The sequence below is a fragment of the Rhinolophus sinicus genome, chromosome X, assembly GCF_036562045.2.
Source record: "Rhinolophus sinicus isolate RSC01 chromosome X, ASM3656204v1, whole genome shotgun sequence".
Lineage (NCBI taxonomy): Eukaryota > Metazoa > Chordata > Mammalia > Chiroptera > Rhinolophidae > Rhinolophus > Rhinolophus sinicus.
Window position 1 is genome coordinate 9,575,514 of NC_133768.1, and position 10,595 is coordinate 9,586,108.

The 10,595-nt window shown below is 40.9% G+C and overlaps 1 protein-coding gene across 6 annotated transcripts in view; it reads left to right on the forward strand.

Annotated features, from left to right (window-relative positions):
* The window catches only part of FRMPD4 (FERM and PDZ domain containing 4), a 768,746-nt gene that overhangs the window by 735,088 nt on the left and 23,063 nt on the right, over positions 1 to 10,595 (forward strand). For all 6 annotated transcript variants that reach the window (XM_074324292.1, XM_074324291.1, XM_074324293.1 and 3 more), the window contains 4 exons: positions 4,468 to 4,604; positions 7,341 to 7,467; positions 9,694 to 9,783; positions 10,339 to 10,521. In XM_074324292.1, the coding sequence (XP_074180393.1) occupies positions 4,468 to 4,604; positions 7,341 to 7,467; positions 9,694 to 9,783; positions 10,339 to 10,521 (537 nt within the window). The remainder of the gene's footprint in view (positions 1 to 4,467; positions 4,605 to 7,340; positions 7,468 to 9,693; positions 9,784 to 10,338; positions 10,522 to 10,595) is intronic.

Sequence of the window (10,595 nt, forward strand, 5' to 3'; positions counted from 1 at the left end):
CAAAGACTGCTGGAGTCATGAGTAAGGAATGAAAAGCAAAGAAGTAGGAAAAAGAAAATAAAAAACATTTGTCAACTCTGGGTAGTTGATATACTGGTATTAGTTTTACTATTCTCAGTATTTTCTTGTATATTTCTTGTATAGTTTTTGTAATCTTTAAAAAGTTGGATGGGGAAAAAATAGGTAGAAGACAGCAGAGACAAGATGAATGTCAGAGGTTAGAAATGGTGACATAAATTAAAGTGGCAATAAGCCCTGGAGAATAGAAATTAAGTCAGAGGAGAAAAAACAAAACAAAACAAAACAAAACAAAAAAACAATGTACCAGAACATTCCAGCAGAGGGGGAAAGGCGAGTTAAACATTCCCCACCTCAGTGGTCTTTGGAAGAGACTATGGTATTTACAGCTCGGTAGGCTGATTAGCTTTCAGGAAGATAACCCTGAGTCATCAGGAAAAGGTAGATCCCATTCAATATACCCTGTTTATCAAGTAAAGAAGTGTGTAGTGCACTTGACACAGTGTTTGACCCAGAACAGTGTAAGTGTCATGACTTGGGTTTTATAAGTGTTAAACTTTAGTCACCTGGACCCCTCAACAATATTCCTTGGTCCCCAACAGGCCGGGTAATCCAGATGTAACTGCATGAAACAGTCTGATTGTCAGCTGATCTGTTACTGCTGACATATTCCCGCTGAGAACCAACCCAGGGCTTTGCCACCACAGCTCAGATCGTGTGCTATGGTTTTCACCTTGTTAGTTGCAAATTAATAGTTACAGGTGCCGGTCAGTGCATGGCTGTAGGCAGTGAGACACATTCAGTTGTCATTCTCTATAATTAGATACTCATCCATTAACAAGTTGAGGCTTTAGAACCATTTTATTCTGCTGCTGTTTTAAACATCGTAAGCCCACTGAACTTGTAAAAGAAGAACGTGGTTGCATTTGTCTTGGGGTGGGGGAAGTTTTTTTTATTAAAGTTTATTGGGGTGACAATGGTTAGTAAAATTACATAGGTTTCAGGTGTACAATTCTGTAATACATCATCTATATATCACATTCTGTGCTTACCACCCAGAGTCAGTTCTCCTTCCATCACCATATATGTTATCCAGACAATAGTTCAGTGGTTACCAGAGGGTAAGGTGGGAAGGGGATGGTAGATCAGGGTAAAGGGGGTCAAATATATGGTGAGGGGGGAACTTCTTTAGTAGAGGAGTACTGCTACGCATGTTCCGTGTAAGGGGTGTTTGCCCAAATCTAATGCAGCTCATGGTGGTCTTTCTTATTCAAAAGATACATCTCATCTTTTATACCCTGAGACTGTCCTGAGAACAGAAAAGTCTGTCCAGGGATCTTGCTCTGCGGTGAGCAGGAGACTGAAGTGTTTCTACTTTCCCACCTTGGGTGTTATGGGTGGTGGATAAACCACCCCTTCAACAAGTAGCCAGTGGGGGCAGGTTGGAAAGGCATGTATAGTGGGCAATAGAGACCAAAATTAAGCACCCATCATCTTATATATCTTCCACTGAGAATAGGAAATGAGAATTTCTTGGCCTCAGACCCTCTGCTTCAAAATGCGTTGTATCACAGAATGTGTGGTATGCCTAAAATAAGATATCTGTCTAATGAACATAAGTGAGTGCATCTGCAAATGGTGCTGTGTGCACATGTTGACTTTAAAATGCAATAAAAGTAGCTAGAGAAGAAAAGAGTAAGCAGAAGCAATATATATCACATGACAAAGACAAAAATTGAGTCAACCTAGCAGGCTCCTAATGAGGACAACGGAAACAGGTTTCAATAGGGACAATATTTATTCATCTCCTAGTCATCAATGGCCCATGAGGTGTTTTCCAGATTTCAGTGTACACATTAATGGTAAGCCCTAATCATCCAAACTGCTCTAATTCATAATTATAATGAACCATGCTGACATTTACCTGTCCACTATCCAGAAAAAGATCATGACACCAATTAGGAAACAGGATAATACCCAAGGCTACAAAAAGTTTTCAAACACTTTAGCAGTATTAGTTTCCTTTTTAACATCTGACATGTTCACTATAAATGACATCCATTTAGCAAAACAATGACCACCACTTGCTTGTGTAACTGTATTTTAAGTAATGTACTTGAGAGTAATAAAAGCATGATTAGTACCAAAATATACGTCAGACTCCACACTAATTCTCCAGGATCAATCTGAACTAATTATATAATGTAATTAAGTGACTAATCACCTTGATAAAAAATTCACCTGGAAGTCTAGTTAAAATACAGGAGATACACACACACACACACACACACACACACACACACACACACACGGTGTAATAGGGATGGGAAAAAACAATTCCGGTCCCAACTCTTAGGGGAAGCAATAGTGATGACTCACCCTTATAAAGCATATTCCATTTTAATGAAACATCCTTACAAGTATACCAACAACCTTGAGAGTTGTTGTTAGCCCATTTTTCATATTAGGAAACTGAGACTCAAGAGAGATGAAATCCCATGTCCAAGGTCTTTTGAGTAGTAGTTGACAGAGCGTAGGGTTGAACCTGGGGCTTTTGTCTCTAAATTCCTTGTTTAAATCCTGTTTCAAATCCACTGTGCAATAGTTCTCATAGAAGAAAGTGAATTATCAAAAAACTATAATTGCAGTGCTTATTTTGGCCTGGCACTCTGCTGAGTGGCTTCCTCACCCTCATGAGACTCTATAAAATGACCCTGTCTTGGCCCTCAACCCTGTGGTGCCCCATTATGGGAAACCCTCAACACTTAGAAATAGCTGGTAAACCCAAGACTATCAAAACAAAATGGCAGCGTGGAATTGCTCTCAGGGTCTGCCTTCACTCAGAAGGCCCTATCTCCCACCTCATGTCTGACCCACTTCCAACAAGCAGTGCTGTGCAAGCCTGATGGGTATAAAATGTTAAGGGGATGCAATGTGGAAGACCATATTAGGGATGGAAGGGGGTGAGACTATGACCACCATCTTAGGAGTGAAGGGATGGGCTAAGAGGCACGCACATGCATTGGACAGATGGACAGAACATGCATTGCACAGTGCCAGCACAACACGGATAAGTATTTGAAAGGTAAATATTGTGTGCAGAAACTATACAGGGGTACATGTTCCCATTTAGTAAAATCAGTATGTAAAGTGGTCAGAAATGCGCCTCTCTTGGAAAGGAGGCAAACGAATCCTGATACAGTTTTCCATTTGAAATTGTCTTGGGACAAGGTAAAGAATAAGAAAGGGAGAAAGAGGCTACATATCATATTTTCTAGTCCCAAAGCCTAGTTTCCCAGAACAGAAATAAGTAAACACACATGCAGAATATGCTTAAGCAATGCTATGTTTCCCGTTGACATTGGGCCCAGTCCTTTGCTCCTATTGAGGAGAAAGCCACCCTGAAACCGTTTGCTGTGGTCATATAGGACTTTGCACTTTACACACTCTCAGCCACTATGACGCTCACCACAAACTTTGTGAGGTAGGTGAGCCCCTTTTCCAGATGAACTAACTGAGGCTCACACATGGATGACTCCCTCAAAGTCACAGTGGCGGCAGTCACCATTGGAATACACTGAGGATTTTAATAGCTGCCCTTTACTGAATGCACTAGTGCACTGTGGTAAAGCGTTTGGTGTGCATCTCGTCTAACACACCACTAAGTGGGGGGTGGGGTGGGGGGAGGTAGTTAGTATGAATCCCCATCACACAGATGAGAAAATTGAGGCTACAAGGGTTAAAGTAAACAGGTCCAAGTTAGGTATGCGGTCAGTCACTGGCAAAGCCAGGACCGAGAAGCAGGTGGGGTAGGTCCAGAGCTGCTGCTGTCCATTACCTGCCTCCCTGACCCTGGTCTACACGACAACCAAGAGGCAGCTGACGATGACCACTGTTAACACGTGTGACTGCTTACAGTTTACCAGGTAGAGTTCCAAGGGCTTCACGTTGTTAACTCATTTCACCTCACCACAACCCTGTGAATAGGAAGCAGTATTATTTCCAGTTTACAGAAGAGGAAACTGAGGCACGGAACTGTTAAGGAATTTGCCCAAGCTCACGGCCCTGTGAAGGGGAGGAACAGGATTTGAACCCAGGATTCCATCCGTCAGACAAATTCCAGAAGCCATCGTGCTATCAGTTCTTCGTGTGTTCCATTGCAGCACCTGTGTTTGCAAATTTCCTACCTGAATTCCTAATTATTTCCACAAAAAGCTAAATATTTAACTAGCAGCTCGCTCGTCAATGGATGTTAAATGTTTCTTGTGGTCTCTGTGTTTCTGAGTGCAATTAAATATTGGCTCGATTCCAAGCAGCGCAGTGGAAATGTTCCTACATTTAGCCTCCTTGCCTCTGAAGTGAAGGGGACATGCCGGTCACCCGTTCCTCAAAGGCAACGTTGTGGTCCCATTCTTTAACAAGTTGCGCCCTCTGCTGGTCTCTTTGCAGAGTTGTAACGATGTCGTCCAGGAGCGATTTGGGCCGGAGCTGAAGTACGACATAGCCCTGCGGCTGGCAGCCTTGCAAATGTACATCGCAACCGTTACCACCAAACAAACGCAGAAAATCTCCCTGAAATACATCGAGTAAGTGTTTACTCAGAGCCATTTCAGAGACAAAAATGCTGCTCCCTTAACGCCCAAGCGTATTTTTTACCTATGTCTCTATTTCCAAAATTGATCTTGTTTGTGGCAGAACATTTGTTAAACGTGGGCAAAATATGTGAATAGCATGTTCGTTTTTTTGGTGGAAGAAATCCATTTCTTACATAATCTACTTTTAGAGAATTGTGGTTAAAATGGGGGTCATATTTAAAACGAAACACACATTTTTCAACTCCTAAACAGACTTGGTTCCAAGCCAAGCTTTGGTCTCAGCGCTTTTCAGACATTAAGTTGTTTAATTGTCATGACATCCCTATGAGATCAGTAGGATTTTAGCTCCATTTTATAGATGAGCAAACCGAGACACATGATGGTTAAGTAACTGGTCCAAATCACACAGGCTATTTACTAGAGGGGGCAGGGTTCGAGCCCAGGCAGTGGGACTCCCCATTGCACTATAGTTTCTGTGATCATTTGAAGCACCTCCGTTCAGAAAGTGGTCTGCATTACCCCAGATTACTTTTAGATGACCAAAATGCAGTATAAAACATAATGTTCTCAGTCATAATCAGGAAGAGTGGGATTTGTAGTAAAGAGCTGCGACAGAGTGGGAAAGGATGCCACACAATCCAACTTTGCTTTGTGACTCGAATGCTGTTTGGGAAATGTGAATGCTCTGTCTTGCTGAGTATGTACCCATTTACAGCATCAGTATACTACCTCTTTGGCCAGAGAAGATCTCTCTTCTAGGATAAAAGCAATTTTTGTTGCCCTCAGTTGATGAGCTTACTTAAGGTTTGTCCTTGAAAAGAGAACCGTCTGTTGCCCAGTCTGTATGCTCCCCTTTTACAAGTGATTCAGTACCCCAAAGCAGCCATACTTCCTTAATCCTAGCAGCTCTAATACCAAGAGAAAGGAACGTTCATATTTCTAAGTTCATGGCAGGGCTGAAGCCACATTTCCAGATAACACTAGAAGCCTTAGAGTCCTCTCTGTCTCTACCTCCAAGAGATGTACAAATACATTAGAATCACACCTTCCAATCCCATGGGCTGCCTATGAAGCCATTCTGAATTCCACAGTGCCAGGTTGACCCCCAGGGGGCAAAATGGCTTCTTCTTGACAGGTTCTTGAGCCTGTGTTGGCGAGGAATAGACCTCCAATTTGCTGACTCCAACGCCACTGTTTTTGCGACTCAGTTCTGCTGTCGATGCCCAAGGACAAATCCTTGTGTGCAGTTTGAGAACCTCAGCTCTCCCAGTCTCAGTCCACTCCTTTCTCTCTTGCCACACATGCTACACATTCACACCCTCACCCATTCCCTTATCTGAAGTTCTTGGGGATGGATGAAACTGGCTCCCATTTGAAAAGGTGGCCCATTCAACTTGAGATGATTTTCAAACAACTGAAATGCATTTTTGTTCCTACTCTCTGTCTCCACATTTTACCTGGTTGGACATGGTACAGTCAAAAACCTCTATAGATAACTAGCTTGACTACAAATCTTGCAGAGCCTAGAATAATGTTCTCATTAATTCATCTACCCAACAAATATTCATTGAGCATTTTATGTGGTATTCACACTAAGACAGTAGCGAGTACTAAAAAGTATAAATTATAATCCTAACCATCGAACAACTTGTGATCTGATTATCAAGACAAGACATAAACATATGAAAAGTAATGATTTAAATAATTATACAAGTAGAATTATAAGGTGGCCCATAAGGACTGCCAAAGGAGGGGTAAAGATAAGTTGAGAAGGACGCGGGAGAAAATGATGATCACATAAAACACTATCTTAACTAGTGAAGAAGAAGAGCGTGAATGGTCAAGTGAGGGAAGACTGTCTTTCTACCCTTCTTTTGAGAGGATTGAAGCAGGAGAAATAACCAGAACATTCACATAATCTAAAAGACCCTGGTTGAGCACATGATCATTCAGGATAGAGTTCCTAGAATTCAAAACAGGAAACTTCTTAGGATAGAGTTGTACTCATTGCTGGGGAAATGGGCTCCTGGCAAAAATATGTTAACCCAGTCCCATTTTTTTTCTCATATATCCACATCTATGAGATGTTTTCACCTCCACATCAGTACCAGACATTCGTAAGGGTCATGAACCCTACCCTGACTCCACACCAGCAGCACTCCCCAAGCAGGAAATGTTGACAGAAGGAGTCAGATAGACATGAAGAGTCTGGGAGAAAAGAGAACCGTGTGTTTCTAGAGAGATAACCATTGATGAGGGAGATGTGAAGGGAAGAATGGTTTGAGGGCATGAAGAAGTTGCATCCGTCCTCAGAGAGGAGAAAAAGACAGAGGCAGGCAGAAATAGGTGACAATGGGAATAGACAAAAGGATGGAGAGAAATTGGTGTTGGAAATACAAGCTCAGATATCAGAGATTAGAATGAATTCTAAGAGACTCAGAGGTAGGTCGAATAAAGTGTCTCTTCAATTTCCATTGGTCCCAAATCCCTCTTTGCATTCTCTCTGGAGAGTGAGGAATGTGTCTTTTTTAAATGCAAACATATGTATTAAAAGTCAAATAGTGTTTCCTGAGTGCAAATTAAAAGTTACTTCCCTAGTTGGGGACTTGTCACCATTCCCCACCTCGCAAAGATTTCATTTGTTCCAACAAACATTGGAGCACCATTTTGTCTTAGATAACTCATCATCACAAGAATGTGAAATTTAAGATATGCTCTTTATTGCAGAAAAGAATGGGGATTAGAGACTTTCCTTCCTTCTGCTGTGCTGCAAAGCATGAAAGAGAAGAACATAAAGAAAGCACTTTCACACCTTGTCAAAGCAAATCAAAACTTGGTACCACCTGGTAAAAAGGTATCACATTTGCATCTTAATAGAAAATGTATTTTAAAGAGAAAGGCTTGCATGCATTTTTTTAAATGTTTAAAATTAGCCCATGAATAAAATACTTAGCACCATATTTTCAGAAGCAGTAACACTGTCTAACCTTTTTTTTTAACTATTAACGTTTCTAAGACTAGTGAAAAATAAGTGTTTTTATGGAAAGCTGTTTATTTCTTGCAAGCTATAGACTCCTTATTGTGGTGTGTGTGTGTGTGTGTGTGTGTGTGTGTGTGTGTGTGTGTTTGCATGTGCATGCAGGAGAACCTTGCATAACATCTGACTAGAGGATAGAGTCGCGAGATAATTTGACATTTCCATCATGCTCTTATTTTCCACTCAGCCCAGCTTAACTGCACAGCAGCCAGCCAGGATCCCTGCAGACCAGATGCCACATTAATTAAACCAGGGTTCGCTACCTTGGCACTCTTGACATTTGGGACCAGATCATTCTTTGTTGGGGGAAAGGGGCCGTCCTGTATACTGTGCGATGTTTAGCAGCATCCCTGGCCTCTACCCACGAGATGCCAGTAGCACCTTCCCCCCTCAATTGTGACAAACAAATATCTCCAGACATGTGCCCTGGGGAACAAAATCATCCCAGGTTGACAACCACGGAATTAAATCTTACTTTTAGAAGGAAGATAAAATTATTTCTGTCGTCATTCACCATCATTAGTGTTAAAATCTCTCTCTCTCTTTCTCTCATCAAGCAGAAGAAACACAAAGGACATTTTAAAATATACTATTGGTCGGAATAGAGAGCTATGTTTATAGGTAATAAAAAGCAAAGTATTTCAGGAACCAGAAATCGGAGCCTTAAAATACTGGACCTATAAAATTGGAAGCAGTCTAACAACCCAAGAACATTTTCCAATTGATACTGGCCCTAGAAACTTCTGTGACTCTAATACAAATCACTGTTTATGTGGGTAATTTTTGGTCTTAGAATCTGATTTTAAGTCATTTTTACTGGCTAAAACACGCGTATTTCTATTCCCTCCTAACCCCATGGCTTTTTTAAAACAAATAATCAGGTTCAACATACTAGCAGCATCTTCAACTTACTTCCCAGTAAACAATCAGCTTACTGGAATATAGCAGGATATCATGGATCAAGATTTTTTAAATTTCAATGCTGATTTGCCCAAAGCTAATTTCTTTTAATTAACTTGATAGGATTTTTTTTCAACCCTGGCTCACTGGTTTTGTAATAATTTGGATAACTGCTCTAAAATCGATCTATCTACCTATCTATCATGATCCTTCTATAAAGGCCATTCTTTCCAGCCAAGAGTGGTTTGCTTTCAGATCGATTTGCAAAGTGCTTTGGGTTTTTGAAAGAAGTCAGATGGACGAATAGTGCTAAATAACAGTTACATAAAGGATGGGACTCTTGGGGGTAGTTAACAAATAAGTTGGAAAGTCATCTGCGGTTGAAAACAGAATTTTATAGTCATTGCTACTCGATGGTCTGTACCCTGTTGGAAAATCTCATCCCCAACAAACATTCCTGGAACATTTAGAATGAACCATGGATATTTTTTTAATCAAGTACTTTTTTTATGATATGGGAATCTACATATTTGAGTGTTTATAAAGATAAATTTTACCCGGATAAAATCTCATTTGTAAATTATTCATGAAACTCAGTAGATTCTTGGAGTTGAATAAAACTGGGACTTACCTAGCAAGTTCAAACATTTGCACAGTGATTGGATCTCAGAAAGTTCATTTTCTCTAAAAACTTGCAAAGACTGTAAGAAACTCGATGGGCATGTAGAGCCTGTTTAAAGGCTTTATGTAGATCATAGATATATATTCAAAACAGCTCCCACAAACTCCACCTACAGGTAAGTCTCCTATGCAATGGGAGAATGTGCATACAACTCGCCTTTGTCCCAAATTGCAACTGGGAAGCACCACTCACCTCTTGAAATCTCCCCAGGAGCAGATGTGTCAGTGGGAAATTGGATCATCTTGTTGTCACTTGTTGAGTGCCCTGGCCCAGCAAATCTGTACTTATGAGTCCCCCAACGTTTCCCCCCAAATAAAACTAATCTGTGCAGGAAAACTAATCAGAGTCTTTGTCATAGCAGTAGAGTCCCCTTTCTAGTTTGCCCTTGTTTTCAGCTGGTCTCCAGCAGGAAGAGTCACACCCAATGGAGTTAATACCTGAGGTTTCTTTTCTCTCCTCAGCTCTCTGCACTGCAAGCCAAGGTCCATTATCTCAAGTTCCTCAGTGACCTTCGATTGTATGGGGGTCGTGTATTCAAGGCAACATTAGTGGTAATTTCTTTTTCTTGCTTTTTCTGGGAAGCCATGGAGGCCTGCAAAATGTCCCTGCATAGGCCGTCTTGAATTAGCTATCTTTGATGACAAAAACAAATCAGCTAGGAATCTTTTCCAGCCTTCATTTCTAATTGACTGCACCACAGTCTGAAAATACCAGAAAAAAAATGTTAAGCTAGATAACACCACTGCAGAATGTCCTAGAAAAAGAAATGGGAAGAACCAAGAGAATTGATGCACTCTGATAATGGCCATCTTTTAAATCATTGGGCCGGAAGTTGCTTTCACATTAAAAAGAAAAAAATCCTCATTTCTAAAAACCTTTCATGATCATGAATATACATGCTATGATAACTTTTACTTTCTGCATTATTCTTAATTTATCAGAGCCTCGATATATCTGGTTCTTCTAATTGGATGATTTAGTACAATATAACCCAGAAATACTTTCTGAAGAAAATGCAGTCTTATAAAAATGTTCTCTCAGGTCCAACTTTGCCTGGCACTTCAGAAGTCTAGGATTTTTATATTTTGTCAACGTCTCTTTCTCAGCAGGCAGAAAAGCGCTCGGAAGTGACTCTCCTGGTCGGGCCCCGATATGGCATAAGCCATGTCATCAACACCAAAACCAATCTGGTGGCTCTTTTAGCTGACTTCAGCCACGTCAACAGGATCGAGATGTTTACTGAAGAGGAAAGTTTAGTGCGGGTAGAGCTCCATGTGTTGGATGTGAAGGTAAGTCTTTCAGATTTTGACACAGGGCCTTGATTTGAACAGCTCTTTTCTGATAACACTGCTGACATTTACAA